This window comes from Phyllobates terribilis, unplaced genomic scaffold (assembly GCF_046119375.1).
Source record: "Phyllobates terribilis strain yellow unplaced genomic scaffold, ASM4611937v1 Scaffold_3__8_contigs__length_932513732, whole genome shotgun sequence".
In the NCBI taxonomy this organism is placed as follows: Eukaryota; Metazoa; Chordata; class Amphibia; order Anura; family Dendrobatidae; genus Phyllobates; species Phyllobates terribilis.
Genome location: NW_027362763.1, coordinates 583,060,401 through 583,080,213, shown reverse-complemented (window position 1 = coordinate 583,080,213; position 19,813 = coordinate 583,060,401). Strand labels below are relative to the sequence as shown.

General features: G+C 42.6%; 1 protein-coding gene across 1 annotated transcript in view; it reads left to right on the top strand.

The window, feature by feature from the left end:
• LYST (lysosomal trafficking regulator) overlaps positions 1-19,813 on the top strand; it is a 789,135-nt gene that overhangs the window by 434,736 nt on the left and 334,586 nt on the right. The window contains exons 29-30 of the mRNA XM_073671457.1: positions 6,718-6,857; positions 8,281-8,487. Coding sequence (XP_073527558.1) covers positions 6,718-6,857; positions 8,281-8,487 — 347 coding nt within the window. The remainder of the gene's footprint in view (positions 1-6,717; positions 6,858-8,280; positions 8,488-19,813) is intronic.

Here is a 19,813-nt window from a genome sequence, read left to right as displayed (position 1 = left end):
AATAAAGTTTTGAGTTGAAAACTGTTTGATTTCAGTTTCTAACAACCTGCTAATGCTTATAATTTCAAAAATGACCATTTTTTTGGTCTTTATTAAAATGAAAAGGTTGATCGAAAAGTTTGGGGGATCTAAGAGTGTGGCAACCCAGTAGTAATGATTACTTCGAATTCTGACAATATGAGGGTCATGTTGCAGGTAGTGCAGCAAGAAGGCACTTATGTGTCTTGCGCATCTCGGAGCCCCAAAATTATTTTCCGGGCTAGATGCAGCTAAAAATTATTATTAATTTTAAATCTGGTGAAGCTTTAGTATAGGTGGCCTAATAGGATCAGTGCTGCACACTGCTACAAAGCCCAAATTATTTTCCAGTCAAGATACAGATAAACATGATTAGTAATTTTAAATCTGGTGGAGCTTATTATAGATGGCCTAATAGAATCAGTGCTGCACACTGCTACAAAGCCCAAATTATTTTCCAGCCAAGATACAGATAAACATGATTAGTAATTTGAAAGCTTAAAACGGTTGGTAGGGTGATTTTAACCAATCATCAAGCTTTTACTCTCCCCAGGATGACACAGGGGTAGAAAAGTCGTTTCGGATCCATGATTTGTTCATCTTTATGAACGTGAGTCTGTCTACATTATCAGTGGAGAGCCGCGTGCGCTTATCTGTCAGCACACCACCAGCAGCGCTGAACACCCGTTCAGACAGAACGCTGGCTGCGGGGCATGACAAGATCTCCAAGGCGTAAGTGGCTAGCTCCGGCCATTTATCCAGATTGGAAGCCCAAAAAGAGCAAGGGTCCAGTGACACAGTCATGGCTTCAATGTTTACTTGGAGATACTCCTGTACCATCGTCTCTAGGCGTTGACTATGTGTCAGACTTCTTGTCTCCTGTGGCCTTGCAAAGGATGGGCTAAAAAAGTGGTGAAATGATTCCGCAAAATTGATGTTACCAGCAGATACTGTGGTTCTGTTACGGTTTGAGTGCTGAACACTTGACGGTTGGCAAGTTGGAACTGTGAGATTCACTACGTGCACCACTGGTATTTTGTGGAAAAGCACATGTAAGATTCTGCAACAGTCTCTGCTGATACTCCTGCATGCGTGCATCCCTTTCTATGGCAGGAATAATTTCTGCAAATTTACTTTTGTACCGGTGATCTAACAGTGTGGCAACCCAGTAGTCAGGATTATTTCTAATTCTCACAATTCGAGGGTCATGTTGCAAGTAGTGCAGCAAGAAGGCACTCATGTGTGTTGCGCATCCAGGAGCACCAAGTCCCTGTTGTGTTGGTGGCGAGGTAACAATCATGCTTCCTTCCTCTGTCCTCTCCCCCCAACCTCGCACAACAGAAATGTCATCAAGGTCTCCCTCATCTGATGAGTCTTCCATCAGTTCGTCCTCCACTTCTTCCTGGGCTCCTGCACCTTCCTCACTAGTTTGGCTGCTACCATGCGCCCTGGTAAAACCATCTCCCCCACCCTCACATGCCTGCCGCCTTGGTGCTGCCGACCGTCTGGACCTTGCAGATGTTAGCCCTTCCGCATACAACTCCTCCTCCTCTACTTCCTCCACCTCCTCTTGTGCCACCACCTGACTCCGAATTCTGTTTAACATGTGCTCCAGCATGTAAATCACCGGAATAGTCATGCTGATAATGGCATCGTCAGCACTAAACATCTTCGTCGCCATTTCAAAACTGTGCAGAAGGGTGCATAGGTCCCTGATCTGAGACCACTCCTCCAGCGTGATTTGCCCCACCTCTGGATCTCGTTGGCCCAGGCTATACGTCAGAACGTATTGCACCAGGGCTTGTCGGTGCTGCCACAGTCGCTGCAACATGTGCAGAGTTGAATTCCACCGGGTAGGCACATCGCATTTTAGCCGGTGAAGTGGCAGGCCCAACGACTTCTGTAGAGATGTAAGTCGCTGAGCTGCGGGATGCGAACGGCGGAAGTGAGCACACAGCGACCGTGCCCTCTGCAGAAGGCCATCTAGTCTGGGATAGTGGGCTAAAAATTGCTGGACAACCAGGTTCAACACGTGAGCCATACAAGGCACGTGTGTGACATTGCCCCGGCGAAGGGCCGCACCCAGGTTTGCAGCATTGTCGCACACGGCCTTCCCTGGTTTCAGGTCCAGTGGAGACAACCATTCATGAAATTGGTTCTCCAGAGCTGACCACAACTCCTCAGCTGTGTGACTCACATTTCCCAGACATTTCAATGTAAAAACCGCCTGATGACGTTGAGCCCTACTGCCAGCATAGTAAGGAGGTGTGCAGGATCCCTTCTGCGCAGTTAGAAAGCTTGTGGCATGACCAGACAGGCTTTGGGTGCAGGTGGAAGACCGAGAGGAGGTTGAGGAGGCAGAAGCAGTGGAGGAACTTTGACATAAAGAGGATTGACGCACAACTCGTGAGGACGGCAAGACTTGGACAGCAGCCCCTTGTCCTGCTGTCACCATAGTTACCCAGTGCCCAGTCAGCGACATGTAACGCCCCTGTCCATGCCTACTCGTCCAAGTGTCTGTGGTGAAATGCACCCTGTCACTCACAGAGTTTCTCAAAGAAGCGGTGATGTTGTGTGCGACATGCTGGTGGAGCGCAGGCACACCTTTCTTTGAGAAGTAGTGCCGACTGGGCATCTGGTACTGGGGCACTGCGACGGACATAAGGTCTCGAAAATCCTCTGTGTCCACCAGGCGGAAAGGCAGCATTTCTGTAGCCAAGAGCTTGCAGATGGTGAAATTCAACCTCTTAGCTTTCTCATGGCTAGGAGGAAATGGTCTTTTACTTGTCCACATCTGAGGGACCGAGGGCTGGCTATTGTGCTTAGACGGGGTTGATAAGGGTGTCCCTGGCAAACTGCCGGTCTGTGAGGAAGATGCAGGCGGACATGTTAGGTTGCCTTGATCCAAAGGTGGTGCTATCGATGTCGGACAGCGCTCAACACCAGCTGGTGTTACCACCTCCAAAGAAAATGATGACCTGCCAATCACGCTGGCTGTTGCGGGTAAAGAGGTGGCAGGTCTGCTGCGCCCCAAAACAGGTGTGACTGCTGTCCCCCCAGTCACAGAGGATGAAGAGGCCGCGGATGCACAAGATATGGCAGACGGTGGTTGGCCCGGCCAGCTAGGCCGCATTGTAGCACACTGCGCTTCCCACTGCAACTTATGCTTCATGTCCATGTGCCGGTTCATGCATGAAGTACTCAAACTATGTATTTTTTGGCCTCTACTTAGCTTTTGCTGACAAATGTTACAGATAACACGAGTTGGGTCATCTTTATCGATCTGAAAAAATGCCCAGGCTATGCAAGGCTTAGCACCCATGCGACCTGAAGAGCCACCACGACTTGTGGTGAGAGGCAGAGTTGTGTTTGAGGATGCAGTTGTTGACGTGCTTCCAGTACTACGTCTCTGTCCAGGAAGGCGCAACCTGACCTCGTCGTCACTAGCATCTTCCTCCACCTCCTCTGCTGACCTCATCTCTTGGCTGACTGTGGGTTGACAGTAAGTGGGATCTCCAACCTCATCATCATCACCCTGTGCGTTATCACACCCGTCGTCCTCAGAGCCAACCTGTTCCTGCCCTGACAAAAAACTAAAGTTGTCGCTCCAATCAGGTATTTGAGTCTTATCATCGTCTTCCTCATTGTCTCCACCAACAGGAGTTACAATTTGGGAATGAGGGTCTACATTATGGTCAGAACCTTCTGCGTCTGGTCCTGAATTCGACTCATAAAGATTCTGGGCATCAGTGCAGATCATTTCCTCGTCTGGATTCACAGAAGCGCTGGAGTCGACCTCTGATTCCCAGGCTATAGTATGAGTAAACAGCTCTGCAGACTCAACCATCTGTTCTACCTCATACTCAGACGGGCAGCTGGAGATTTGGGAGCTGTGAGGAAGCAAGTGCGATTTGGATGACACCTTTGAGGACTGGAGTATTTGTGATGTTGAAGTTGATGTGGAGGAGAGCCCACTTAAAGGAGCACTTGATATCCGTTGAAGCACCTGCTGTTTTTGTGCCTCATCTGGAATTTGTAGCGATTGGCGTGGCCGTAAGAAAGGGATCTTATCATATTGTCCGCTAAAAGAAGTAGACATTTTAGTTTGGCTGGAAGATGGTCTTTCTTCTGCAGATGTTACTGTTGCTTTAACACCTACCCCACGGACACAACCTTTTTTCCCCTTCCCAACACGCCTATTCCCCTTTCCACCAGCAGCAGGCCTTTTTCCACTCATTTTGGTGGTTAACTAATTCACAACTCTGGAGTTGTTTGCACAAAAAAACAATGGATGGGAACCGAGCAGAGCTGAGTGGCCAAACTGTGGTATTAGGCCAAAACTATTGGCTGGGTTAGATGCAGAAAAAAATTATATTCAATTTGCAACCTGATGGAGGTCAGTATAGGTGGACTAATAGAGAAAGTCCCACACACTGCTAGAAGGCCAAATATTTTTTCAGAGCTAGATGCAGAAAAAAATTATATTCAGTTTGCAACCTGATGGAGGTCAGTATAGATGGACTAATAGAGAAAGTCCCACACACTGCTAGAAGGCCACATATTTTTTCAGAGGTAGATGCAGAAAAAAATATATTCAGTTTGCAACCTGATGGAGGTCTGTATAGATGGATTAATAGAACAAGTCCCACACACAGCTAGAAGCCCAATATTTTTTCAGAGGTAGATGCAGAAAAAAATATATTCAGTTTGCAACCTGATGGAGGTCTGTATAGATGGATTAATAGAACAAGTCCCACACACAGCTAGAAGCCCAATATTTTTTCAGAGGTAGATGCAGAAAAAAATATATTCAGTTTGCAACCTGATGGAGGTCAGTATAGATGGACTAATACAACAAGTCCCACACACAGCTAGAAGCCCAATATTTTTTCAGAGGTAGATGCAGAAAAAAATATATTCAGTTTGCAACCTGATGGAGGTCTGTATAGATGGACTAATACAACAAGTCCCACACACAGCTAGAAGCCCAATATTTTTTCAGAGGTAGATGCAGAAAAAAAATATATTCAGTTTGCAACCTGATGGAGGTCAGTATAGATGGACTAATAGAACAAGTCCCACACACTGCTAGAAGCCCAAATATTTTTTCAGAGGTAGATGCAGAAAAAAATAATATTCAGTTTGCAACCTGATGGAGGTCTGTATAGATGGATTAATAGAACAAGTCCCACACACAGCTAGAAGCCCAATATTTTTTCAGAGGTAGATGCAGAAAAAAAATATATTCAGTTTGCAACCTGATGGAGGTCAGTATAGATGGACTAATAGAGAAAGTCCCACACACTGCTAGAAGGCCAAATATTTTTTCAGAGCTAGATGCAGAAAAAAATTATATTCAGTTTGCAACCTGATGGAGGTCAGTATAGATGGACTAATAGAACAAGTCCCACACACTGCTAGAAGCCCAAATATTTTTTCAGAGGTAGATGCAGAAAAAAATTATATTCAATTTGCAACCTGATGGAGGTCAGTATAGATGGACTAATAGAATGATGCTATGCCCAAAAGATTTTACTTCACTAGGTGCAGTAAAAAAATTGGTATTCTATACACAGGTGGTATATCTTGCAACACAGATAGGCTACTCCACTGACTAACACACTCTGCAATAGGCCAAAAAGGATTAGCTTTGCTAGATTCAGCCAAATGCTGTGAAAAAAACTTGCACAGCACTGGCACAGACCTGCCTGGCAAAAACTGATAGGAACTGATGTAACCTAGTCCTGAAAAGGACTCCAATTACAATTAGTCTTTACTCCCACAATCTATCTATTTAAGAGCACAGACCTGCCTGATAAAAGTCGTAGGAAATGCTGTAACCTAGTCCTTAAAAGGACTGCAATCACAACTATTCCCTACTCCCAAGCTATCTGTAGATTTGTGCGAAAATTGGCTTGAAATTAACAAGGTATAGCGCACACAGCAACAGCGGTGCCGTCTAACACGCAGCTGCAGCAGTGAGAAAATGGTGGCGACGGGGAAAATGGCTTGGTCTTATAGGGCAAGGACATGTGACATACACTGCCAATGACACATGCCCTTGCTTGTGTGAAAAAAAGCACTTCGCTCCGTGTGTGCGCTGCTGATAGGCTGACAGATTGCACCTCCCCACTGTAAATGCGGGAAAGAGAAAAAAAAAATGGAGATCTTCATTATTCCTGCAGAGATCCATCCCCTGCCCCTCCCCCCACCCCGCTGTATACTCAAACTGCGTATTAACATTAATTTTCATCATTACTGAGAAAAAATCCAGTTATGATTTTGGTGCACGAACAGTTATCGAACATAACCTCGAACAGCCGAATTTTTCTCAAATTGTTCGTGTTCGCCGAACGGCTCGAACACCGCCCAAAACTGCTCGAATTTGAGATTGGCGAACAGTTTGAGTAGAACAACGCTCATCTCTACTGTGGATACAGTAGAATAATACACTCTGTGGCCAAGCAAGTTATGCTTTCATTGATATACAGTGTACCAAATTTCCTTTGCGTATACAATTTTTGTGGGTAAGAATTAAAATGTGCCGTGACTTTCCATTTTAATTCGGTGTATTTTGTACTTATGCTTCATTCAAAAGAACACATTTCTTTTATTTGTGCAGATAGAGATAAGATTTAGATGCCAACAGTTACATTTTCTAAACATGAAATGTGCTTGATTTTGGTTTGTTTGCTTTAGATGTTGCAGAAGAAAAAGTAGACCCAGAATTGTGTTTAGAAGCATCTGAAGATGAATTACATTTGAATGTTTTCCATGTAAAAAAGGAATTTCAAAGTGAATTATTAAGACTCATGATTGAAGGAATCATGCTCTCATTTGTATGTATAATTTTTATTATAAATTAACAACATCTGGTTTTCTTATTTGACAATGCCGCTTTTTAATGTTTGTGCTATTTCATGATCCATGTTTTCAGTTACCAAATAAGAATAAACCATTAAATCAGCAGACTGCTTTTTATGCCACATCAGGATGGCGATTCACCTCCTGATACTAAACAGAGAAGTGCTGAATAGGCCTTTTAACACCTTCAGTATTGATACATTAAGGCATTAAAAAATTCACTTTTTTTTAAACATTCAATTTTTTTGAGATGTTAAAAGAAACAAGTAAAACATGAACACTCAAGTCTAGGCTTGTTTGAGGCAACTGACAACTTACATTTGTAGATCAGTATAAATAAGAATTGTGTTTTTTTTTAAGTCCTAACAGAGTAGGAAACAGAGTTTTCATGGGATGAGCACTCTACTTCTGTACATCCGAAAACTGCCCAAAATATGTAGCACGAAAGAAAGCAGAAAATGGGCACTTAAAAAGTGGGGGACTAGAAAAGGAAAGATTAGAACGTAACTATTATAGAACAAGACACCTCTATGAATTTGTTAACATTCCCATTACTCAGCAGGACAGGGAAGAGATGCAATGTTCAGCAATGCCTTCTAAATTCAGGAGTGAATATGAAATCATACCATCATCTCAAAAAATAATATTCCATTTTAAAATGCTGCATAGTAAATATTTTTTTTGTGTGTGGAGTGTGAATAAAATTATTTGTTTTTGCAGTTAGTTTGAGTAGGGTTATTGTCTTCCTAATTTTTCATAGATACACTGGACTCTATCCCTATGTTCCCAACTCCTATGCAAAGAATGACTTTCACTTGTTCACAGTATGCCTGTTTCTTGGAGATGGAGGTCCAGGATAAATTCACTTTGTGACACAAAGTTCAGTTAGGGTACGTGCACATGATCAGTAATCGCAGCGGATTGGACACAACGCACCAGATGTTACAGCATAGTGGATGGGACTTCAAGAAATCCCATACCCACTATGTGTCTCCGTGCATCCGTGGATCACCCGCGGACACGGACATTAGGCGCGTCTTCACAGACCGCAGCGTGACAATTTCTCTTGCGGAGACTGCAGTCTCCGCAAGAGAAATTATTTGAGTGCATTGTACAGTATAGGATGCGGTGAATCCGCATGGTTCAATGAACACATGCGGATTCACCTGCGTGCAGCGCTTTGGACGCAGCATAAAGTATGCTGTGTTCAAAGCGCTGCCAAAACCGAGCGTGTGCACATACCCTAACAACTCTGCAAATAAACAACCACATTCAGAAGTACACTGTATAACACCTTTCTGCAACAAATCTGTCATATGTGAATGTAAACGTCTTTTCAATTAATTCATTTAAGTTTTTTCTGTAAATGTTCTCATACTAAGTTTCCTCCTTCTGCAGGGCTCAGGTAAAGGGAGCTTTCCTAAACATCAGTGGAAGACTATTCTTTATCTATGTACTGATACTTTTCGCCTTCAGCTGGTAAGGCTTTTGGTGCATCTTTTGTCACCTTCACAGTCAACTGAGAATCGAACAAAAGTTCTTCAAATAGTAAATGAACCAAGACATCAGGATATTTTAACAGAATGTTTCAGTTCTGGTTTGCAAGTAAGTGTTTATTTCCAAAACTTTATATTTCTGTCAGAGTCCTTTTCAGTCCGTTTCAGAACTGCTGTTGACATTTTTTTACTACTATTTAATCTTTTTAATTAGAACAATATTTTACAGATGTGTATCGTCTTTGTCTATAAATTCAGCACTTAAAGGGGTTGTCAGGTCAAAAGTGATAAGTCACTCTGTGTGACGCAGACTTATGAATCCCCCCCGGCGCAGGCACTGTGCGCTGCGGGGATTCACCGGTATGAGACCCTGTAACAGAGGGTATGTATGTTTTGTACATACCCTCGGCCAGTGGGCGTTGCCTCGCTCTCCATACACTTTTATTGAGCGAGGCCGCGCCTTTTAGTTGGACGCGCCCACTGGCTGTCCACTAAACTAGACTGCGCGTGGCTTCGCTCCATGCAAGTGATTGGAGAGAGGTGGCGCTGAATGGCCGGGGATATGTATAACATATACATAGCCTCCGGTCCTGGGTCTCATACCGGTGAATCCCCGCAGCGCACAGTGCTTGCGCTGGGGGGATTCATAAGTCTGCAGTCACACAGAGTGACTGTACACTTATCACTTTTGACCGGACAACCCCTTTAAGGGAGAACCTACCATTTGATTCATGCTGTCGGAATGATGGCCATTTATATTGCAAGATATTGTGAGCCCCAATGGGGACAGTGATAATAATGTCTGTAAAGTGCTGTGGAATCAATGGCGCTATATAAGTGAGTAAAATAAATAAATAAATACTTAAAATAATCTTGAACGGGCATTGTTAATAACACTTGTTTCAATATTACCTTGTCATGTAAACAGGCTGTTGATCACCAGATGAACAAGCAAAACACTTGTTTATCAAGGACTTAATCTGTTGTGAAGCATAAAAGAACATATTTGTCTGCAGTGCGTCATGCTGGGTAAACAGGACACTCGCTGCCCACAATTATTGTGGCCTATTCGCAGTGAACAATCTAGTCTAGATTTCTCAGTTTGCATCGTTTGCTTTGGTCTGCCTATGTAAACAGACTGTCAAGCGACCACCGATTGGTAAAAGTTGTATCATGATGCCAGTTGGTTTGTGCAAATGGACTTTTCCTCTAATACTCTTTCACAGAGAGCATACTTTGAAAAGCCCTCTAGTGACTATATGGCTAACTAATGGAAGGATGGTCCCTGGCTACTTCTCTCCACCCCAATCCCATTGACTGACAGGTCTCTCCCTATGTACACACAGAAAACAAGAAAATAAAGCAAAAAAAATACCTACCACTGGTAAAGCACTTTTGACTAAATTGACGAAAACAGGATGACGATATAGCTACAGTTGTGCTCAAAAGTTTACATACCCCGGCAGACTTTTTGCTTTCTTGGCCTTGTTTCAGAGAATTTTTCCCCACTCATGGTTATTGGTTCGGTGAAGCCATTTATTGTCAAACTACTGTGTTTTCTCTTTTAAAATCTTAATGACAACCAAAAACATCCAAATGACCCTGATCAAAAGTTCACATACCCTGGTGATTTTAGCCTGATAACATGCACAGAATTTGACACAAATGCATGTAGCAATCTTCACTATCACTCTGTGAGTGACAGATAACTAGCACTCACTAGCACCCAGCAAAAGCTGACTCAAAGTGTCCTGGTTACTCAAATGCAATCCACAACTGGCGAATCCTCTCAAGTGCAGAAACCATGCAGGCAATATACAGGAATGAAATGAAGAAAATCTGAGAGCAAGTTACCAAATACACCAGGGTACTTTCAAAAAGTGTAAACTAACAACTATGAATCACTCACTTTTTATAGGGGGGGACTGCTATTGTGTCTCCCCACTTCCAAATGTATGAAATCCAAATATAATTTTCCGATGGCCATTAAACATCAAGTGGGCACAGCGCCAATCCATTAATATATATTAATTTGATTCATAATTAATGATAATAATAACATAGAAACATATGTATATAGGGGTATCTATGCGTTTCAGGCTTTCTCTCTTCCTAAGGATACCACATTATAAACCCTCACCATATTAAATATCTTCTTCCCGGCATATCTCCATCTCCTTCCTCCTCTTTCTTGGGACATCACTTTCATTAAACTCCAAATAGGAAGAGGTATCAGACCTCATCTCCTGGGCTGTGTGTGCTGTATGGAGATGACATATCCTTAGGTAACGCCTCACAATGAGTCACACAAATCTGCTTCAAGATAAAGTTCTAATTAATTCATTAATTGCCTCAGAACAGCTCTCCACTTGACAGTGTATTAGCCACTACTTTTACTCATAATTAACTATGACATGGGATTCATACTACGCTAAAACTAAGGCCGGTTTCATACGACTGACATTGACGGTCCAGGTACGGACTGTGAGGTCTGGACCGGCCGCAGGTCATCGGACCTAAAATCAGCAGTCTCATAGGCACATATAAGGTTGTTGAGTTCTGTTCGGTAGACTCTCACCTAGTACTCAGACTGTGAATGTCGTATGTGTGAAACCGGCTTAACCTCATTACGTTCAATGACTGGGATAACGCGTCATAGCCGCATGCTAGTTCGTGCACCAGGACAGGTTATCCCCATCATGACTTTGAACTTTCACTGCATTGGAGCACTTGTATCATCCATGTGTTGTTTTGGACCCATAACCACTGGCTAGGGTCACTGGGCCTTAACATAGACCTAGTGTGTTTTGTTCCATGCCTTTTTGTGTTTTTTAATGTTTTTAATCTTGTAGTGGTTTGATGTTTTGTTATGTTTTTGTTATGTTATGTGACCAATAAAAATGTTGTCATTTTTGAGGTGATCACAATAGTGTGCATTGACATTTTTCTTTAGTAGGTTATGTAAAATGTTCCCAATAAAAGCTTCACATAAAAAGCCCCCACTCAGGTCCGTCATGTATTAATGGAAATATAGGGGGCTTCCACGTTACTGGTAGTGCAAAGGCTCTGGAAAAGCAAAATGGCTCCTTGCCCGCCCCAAAAGAAATTAAGCAAGTTCTGCGCTCCCAAATCCAAATCCCCCCTTCCTTCTGAACACCACAGTGTGTCTAAGCCACATTTAGCATCCACAAGTTTGGCAGGGGTATGATTTCCAAAATGGGGTCACTTGAGGGGGGATTCTGCTCTTCTAGCACTTAAGGTCTCTGTATATGGAGTCTGCAAACTATTTTATCAAAATTTGCACTCCAGCAGGCAAATTCGCACTCCGTCCCTCCTGAGTCTCACCGTGTGGCTAAGCAGTACAGTACAGCCACATGTGGGGTATTGCCACGTTCAGCAGAAATTGTGTGACACATTTTGGTGCCATTTTTCTTACCAATATCTCCATGTGAAAATGTAAAATCTGGGGCCAAAACAAAATATTTGTGGTAAAAATGTAATTATTTTTTCTTCACTGCCCAATGGTATAAAATTCTGTGAGGCTCTTGTGGTGTTCATATGATCACTGCACCCTTAGATGAATTCATTGAGAGGTTTAGTTTGTAAAATGGGGTCACTTATGGGGGATTCTGCTGTGTTGGCACATCAGGGGCTCTGCCAATGTGACATGACACACAAACCATTCCAACAAAATTTGAACTCCAATATGGCGGTTCTTCCCTTCTGAGCTTTACACTGTTCCTCAAAAGTAGTTTTCGACCACACATTGTGTATTAGGGAACTCAGGAGAAATTGCACAACAACTTTTGAGGTCCATTATCTCCTGTTACTCTTGTAAAAATAAAAACATTGGGACTACAAGATCATTTATGTGGAAAAAAATAGATTATTTTCACAGCTCTACTTTTTAAACTTCTGTGAAGCACCTGGGGGTTCAAGGTGTTCACCACGCATCTAAATACGTTCCTTGAGGGGTCTAGTTTCCAAAGTGGGGTCACTTTTGTGGTATGTTTCCACTGTTTAGGCACAGCAAGAGCACTCCAAACGCAACATGGCGTCCCCTCTCGATTCCAGCCAATTTTGCATTCAAAAAGTCAAACGGTGCTCCTAGCCTTCCGAGCCCTGCCGTGCACCCAAACAGTAGTTTTCCCTTACATATGGTGTATTGGCGTACTCAGGAGAAATTGTACAACAAATTGTAAGGTCCATTTTCTCCTGTTACCCTTGTGAAAATAAAAAACTTGGGACTAAAAGATAATTTATGGGGAAAAAAAGTTAAATGTTCATTTTTTTCTTTCACATTGCTTCAGTTCCTGTGAAGCACCTGAAGGGTTAATAAACTTCTTGCATGTGGTTTTGAGAAACTTGAATAGTGCAGTTTTTCGAATGGTGTCACTTTTGGGGATTTTCTGTCATATAGTGTCACGCAAGGTGTGGGAAAGACTTAGTGCAACACAAAGGGAAGAGAGAAAGGAAGCCCACACTCTAGGGAAAGGGGGGAGTGGAGACCTCCTGGCTGGTAGAATATCACCCTGTCTCCCCTAATGTCCCTATATTGGCTCTTCACAAATCGCCACACACGTTCCTCTCCCTGTCTTTCCCTGGCGTTTGGCCCTGGCTAGGGAAGGAAGGAGATGAGCACTAGTCGATTCCCACTGAACACTAAAGACAACAAGGGAGGACAAAAAAGGGAAAATTGTTTAGCTTTAGATGACTCCAGACAACTCCAGACAAATGCGCACACGACCTCAAGCACCAGAGAGGAAGAAGTGCTGCTCTCGCTCAAACCTTCACAAGGAGTAATGAATATCGCCGGCACCTCCCTCTGACACACAGCAGGTATTTTTACACCCAGGCCTGAGTGTTAATTAGCCAGAGGAAGGTAGCCGCTGGGTCCTAGAGATAGCCTCTAAGAAGGTGTCTGTAATGCCAAACAGAGATTTCCTGCAACCAACTGCAGGACGACTGTCTGTCACTTCTGCACACCTGTGACATATAGACCCCCTCAAAGTCTCTTCAAATGTGATGTGGTCCCTAAAAAAAATGGTTTTAAAAATTTTGTTGGAAAAATGAGAAATCGCTGGTCAAATTTTAACCCTTATAACTTCCTAGCAAAAAAAAATTATGGTTTAAAAATTGTGCTGATGTAAAGTAGACATGTGGGAAATGTTATTTATTAACTATTTTGTGTGACATATCTCTCTGATTAAAGGGCATAAAAATTTAAATTTTGAAAATTGTGAAATTTTTACAATTTTTCCTAAATTTCCAATTTTTTCACAAATAAACGCAAGTCTTATGGGAAAACTTTTACCACTATCATAAAATACAATATGTCACGAAAAAACAGTCTCAGAATCAGCGGGATCCGTTGAAGCGTTCTAGAGTTATTGCCTCATAAAGTGACAATGGTCAAATTTAAAAAATGAGGCCTTGTCATTAACCTACAAAGTGGTTTGGTACCTTCAGGTAGGAAATAGTGGAAGAAAACAGTTTACAAGTTTCTAAGCAGTCATACCTCACTGTTCTAACATTTGTCACCTATTTGCGAAAATCCCACGGGTCACAGCTGTTTATGACAGCTGACACATTGCGGCATCTGCCCCAAAAGGTTTTGGAACAGCGGGATGTGAAAAAAAAAAAAAAAAAAAAAAAAAGGAAATTAAATATGTGAAAAAAAACACAAAAAAGCACACAGAAAATAATGAACTAATTTTGCCACTAAAAATGCAGCTTTTGTGTTAAACCAAAAAAATGTACACCTAATTGGTATCGTGGCGTCCGGAAGAACTGTAAAACGGTCACTTGACACATTGTGGTAGATCGGTAAACACTAAAACGCTGTCTCTTTTAATCTCCCACTGGTTTATTAAAATACTTGAACCAGTGTAAAGTTCATCTAAACAAACACGATGTTTTGTGTTTACATTGGCTGTAAGCCATAATCATCAACATTAACAGAAATAAACACTTGGAATAGATCACTCTGTTTGTAATGACTCTATATAATATATGAGTTTCACTTTTAGTATTGAAGAACTGAAATAAATTAACTTTTTGATGATATGCTAATTTGGTGAGAAGCACCTGTATGTGTCAACGCCTAAAAAAATAAATACTACCGGAACAGACCTCCATCTGCCTCAATATGGTGGGTGGTTCTGTTGGGGGTGTCATCTGAATCACGTTTTTGTGGGATTTACTCAGAAACCCCAACGTAAGTGCTCAGCGTGCTCACTTTTATACTGGAAGTGATCAAAAAATAAATCAATAAAACCTCTCACAAAACCAGCCCCCAGTCAGGTCTATCATCTGTCACTGTTATTATAAGGGTTTTCACGTTACTGGTAGAACAAAGACTCTGTAAAGTGAGATGGATTTCACCCCTTCAAGTATAAGTCGGTGAAATCTGCACTCCCAACTCATAATGCCCCCCTCCTTCTGAGCCCCACTGTGCCTAAACCCGCAGTAAGTGGCCCCATGTTTGGCATTACTGTAGCGGGGAGATGCTACTTAACAGTTTATGCAGTGTGAGTCTACAGATGCACAAGGTATGGGTACTAAACTGGCATATTTGCAATTCTCCAAAATAAAGTGAACACACCTGTAGGCCAAAATAGTGACTGCAGTTGTAGATGTATTCATTGAGAGGTGCAATTTCTACAATGGGGTCACTTTTGTTTTTTTCTGCTGGCACCTTAGGGGCTCCACAAATGTCACCCGCAACTATTACAACAAAATCTGTGCTCCGAAAGCTGAATAACGCTCCTTCTTTCTCAGTCCTTCTGTGTGGCTAAACAGCAATGTCTGAGAATATATGTGGCATCATCACGTACAGGAAAAACTGCTCAACAAATTGTTGGGTCCAATTTCACATATTAACTCTTATGTAACTGACAAACTTGCAGCTACTAGAAAAAATTACATTTTTACCACTAAAATGTTATATTTCTACATCCTAATGTTATAAAATTCTGTGAGGCACCTATGGGTTCAAAATACACACTATACCCAGGGCCTAGATGAAAACCTTAAGCCTTGAGCTTCCAATATGGATGTGAAGAACCACACCGCCTGATGTTACTAATACGTTGGGGTCACGCGGTATGGTGTCCTCACTTCCACTAGCGTGATGTTCCGCACCCCCTGGGGATACGCAAGTTCAGCTTGGCACAGTTTTACACAGACACCCCCTATCCACACGGGCATATTAAGGCACAGGGTGTGAGAGAGGGTGGTCAACGTGGCATAACAGTCACTCACAACCCTGACAGGCTGAAAGACCCATTCCACTAGCATCAGTGAAACAGAGCCTTGCAAGGCCTGTTAGGACTGCCACCAGTTCCGCGATGGATATAAGCCTGATAAATTAACGGGATAATATTTGGCCAGAAACCAGGCACGATAGCATGTGACGTTAAACCGAGAACATCGATTGTGGATTTGTGGATCGAGATAAAAGAGCAGCCCAATGTTAAAATATTTTATTGCTTTAAGGGCACACTAGACAAAACACTATATACAGAGTGGATAAACATACGGTGGTCAGATATGAAAATACAGGTGCTGGTACAATAAGTATAAGCAGATGATACAATAGTCAGTTACCAGGTGGATGTTAGTCTTTGATGCTGCACAGCTACATTGGAGGTCTGTGGTGCCAGTGATTTCTGGTTTCTTCCAACATAATACACTGCGTGACCTCCCTTAGAAGGAGGAACGGTTGCAGGATTTGGGAATGTTTAGCTTGCAAAAAAGAAGACTGAGAGGAGACTTAATAGCTGTCTACAAATATGTCAAGGGCTGTCACATTGTAGAAGGATCATCTTTATTCTCATTTGCACAAGGAAAGACTAGAAGCAATGGGATGAAACTAAATGGGAGGAGACACAGATTAGATATTAGAAAAAACTTTTTGACAGTTAGGGTGATTAATGAGTGCAACAGGCTGCCACGAGAGGTGGTGAGTTCCCCTTCAATGGACGTCTTCAAACAGAGGCTGGACAGACATCTGTCTGAGATGATCTAGTGAATCCTGCTTTGAGCAGGGGGTTGGACCAGATGACCCAGGAGGTCCCTTCCAACTCTACCATTCTATGATTCTATGATTCTATGAGAACAGTGGCCATAGCTTCGCATGAGCAATTAACCCCTTGGTCAGTCACTCTCTTTCTTGCCTCTTGGGATGGTTCTAGTTTCCCTCTCATTGGGCCTGGTAGCTTAAACTCCAAAACCTATGATTGATCATAACTTCTCAAAGGAAGGACATAGGGAGGCAGTTTTGGCACCATCGGATCTGGCCAGGCCCCAGTTACACTTGGCGACCAAACACTTCTTTGATACCTGGCTTCTACTAGCCATTCTACGCATCTCCCCACCCCGGGGTGCTCGAACGGGTCGATACCCTAGCGGGCATTCATCCCGTTCATGAAATCTCAAAAATGTAACTCCTTAACTCCTTATGAAATTACAGCTTCCGTCCATAATCTGGGAGGATTCTTTGAAGCAGTTAAGCAGCTTGGGCTCCCAGCAGGGGTTCATCCTGCCAGAAAGGCCTTGTTCCCAGCTAGGCTGCTAGGGGTGTGAGTTTTTCCACTTTGAAGCTGGACCACCTGCTAAGCCAGGTGTCCTGTCTCAGCTTTACATTTTGAAGAAGGTCTATAATCTCAGACCAAATATGAAACAACAGTTGATTGGCATGCAATTATATCCCCCATATTCTTCACAATAGGGTCACTTGTGGGGGCTTCCGCTGATCTGGCACCTCAGGGGCTCGGCTAATTGAGCCAAGAATCGATTTAAACGGAATCTGCATTTTAAAAGCCAAGTAGTGCTCCTTCCCATCCGATCACTGCCGTTTGCTCAAATACCACCACATATGGGATATTGCCTCATTCAGTGCATAACAAGATGCCCTGTCAATTTTCTCCTATTACCCTTTCTGTGAATTAAAACTTTAATTGTTGTTCATAACAATTGCCACTTTCGGGAGAAATTGTGTAACAAATTATGGGGTCCTTTCTCTCCTATTAACCTTTATGAAAATTACCAACTTGGGGCTAAAAAAGCATTTTACTATAAACAATGCAATTCTTCATTTTCACACCCAAATGTTCTAAAGTTATATAAAGCACCCCTAGGTTCAAATGCTCAACACACCCCTACATGAATTCATTGAGTGGTTTAATTTCAAAAATAGGTTCACTTCTGTTTGGTCACCTCAGGGGCTCTGCAAATGAGTCATGATGTCTGCAATCTAATCCAGCCAAATTGCACTCCAAGTACCAAATAGCACCACTTCTCTTCCGAGCCCAGCTGTGTGCCCAAACAACAGTTTTTGACCACATGTAATTTCTTGCTGCGTTCAAGAGAAATTTTTTAGGTACCTGAATAGGTCTCTAAAAATGTATTTTTACATTTCCTTGAGAAACTCAAAAATTGCTGTACAATTTTAACCCTCCTAACACTGTAATGAAATAAAAGGACGTTTGAAAAATAGTGCTGACATAAGAAGAGATATGGGAAATGTTATTCATGAACTATTTTTTGTGGTGTGATAATATGTTTTAAGGATATAAACCTTCAAAGTTTGAAAATTGCTAGTTTTTCAACAAACTTCAGATATTTTCACAGAAAAAACATATTGACTTAAATTTACTGCTAGCATAAAGTACAATGTGTGACGAAAAAAAAATCTCATATTCACTAGGATATATACTGTAAGTATTCCAGAGTTATTACCACATAAAGTAACACTGGTCAGATTTGAAAAATGGGCTTGGTCATTAACCTCAAAATTGACTTTGTCACTACAAGGTTTAAAAGGGCTATAACAATTCATAGAACACGATAGTGCATATGCCCCAAATGGGGTCTATCATAATTAATATTAATCAATGATATAAATATCCAAAAGCACCATCATAAAAGGACTAATTGAATCCCATCGTTTATTTTAAATTAGAAAACCGAAGCATACAACGAAAGAGGGACTGCCAAAGGTTTTCTTTAGAAATTCATATAAAGTTTATTATTAAAAAGAATAGAAGGCACAAAATAGGGGAGAAGTGAACCTGAGAACAGTGGTAGCATTAAAAAGCCTCTCACAAAGCACAGTCACTGCCCCAACGGACCCCACATATTCTAATTTATACAATCATATTACTCAGGCTTAGAGAGCACCAAACTGTTGTTGTCATAGCAACAGTGGTTAACAATCAAAATCAATAAATATATATATATGTATGGTAATCAAGTAAATCACCTCTATAATACATAAAGAGTAGACAGGAGGGAATTACTCATCAACTCCCTTCAATGTATAATCCCTATAATGAATAATAGTTGCCAATACATACCAGGGATTAAGCCAAATCACGGAGTCATGTGGGGCCTTGTACCGTATTTAGGGAGCCATGTGGGGCCTTGTACTGCATCCTGGGAGCCATGTGGGGCCTTGTACCGTATTTAGGGAGCCATGTGGGGCCTTGTACTGCATCCTGGGAGCCATGTGGGGCCTTGTTCCGCATCTAGGGAGCCATGTGGGGCCTTGTTCCACATCTAGGGAGCCATGTGCGGCCTTGTACCGCATCTAGGGAGCCATGTGCGGCCTTGTACCGCATCTAGGGAGCCATGTGGGGCCTTGTACCGCATCTAGGGAGCCAAGTGGGGCCTTGTACCGCATCTAGGGAGCCATGTGCGGCCTTGTACCACATCTAGGGAGCCATGTGGGGCCTTGTACCGCATCTAGGGAGCCATGTGGGGCTTTGTATCGCATCTAGGGAGCCATGTGGGGCTTTGTACCGCATCTAGGGAGCCATGTGGGGCCTTGTACTGCATCTAGGGAGCCATGTGGGACCTTGTACTGCATCTAGGGAGTCATGTGGGGCTTTGTACCGCATCTAGGGAGCCATGTGGGGCTTTGTACCGCATCTAGGGAGCCATGTGGGGTTTATACTGTATATAGAGGGATTATGTGGGGGCTCATATTGTACCTAAGGGGCATATACTGTATATAGTGGGATCTCAGCATACTTAATTGTGCTCAATATTGTCATACAAATAATTTATAATTTATATGTTAATATTAATATTGTGAAGAATTAATTTCAGCCTATTAGTGCGGCTTCCACAACAGTCACGGTCTCTCATGTGGCCCCTTGGGAAAATTGATCTCCCACCCCTGCTCTATTTTGTTTAGTGCTATGTTATGCACACAAGGGAAAAATTTGCATGGCACGCACAGCACGCCGCTTTTTATCTTTTTCCGTCTACAGATGTGCACCAAAGCACCTGTGTGTTGCTCACATGACCTATCACATGATTTAACAAAGGGGATCATGTGACAAGTCACGTGATACTTGAGGTACCTGGGGGGGGCACGCCTACTAAACTGCCTGGGGCCCTGGCTACCCTTAATCCACCCTTGGTTGGCA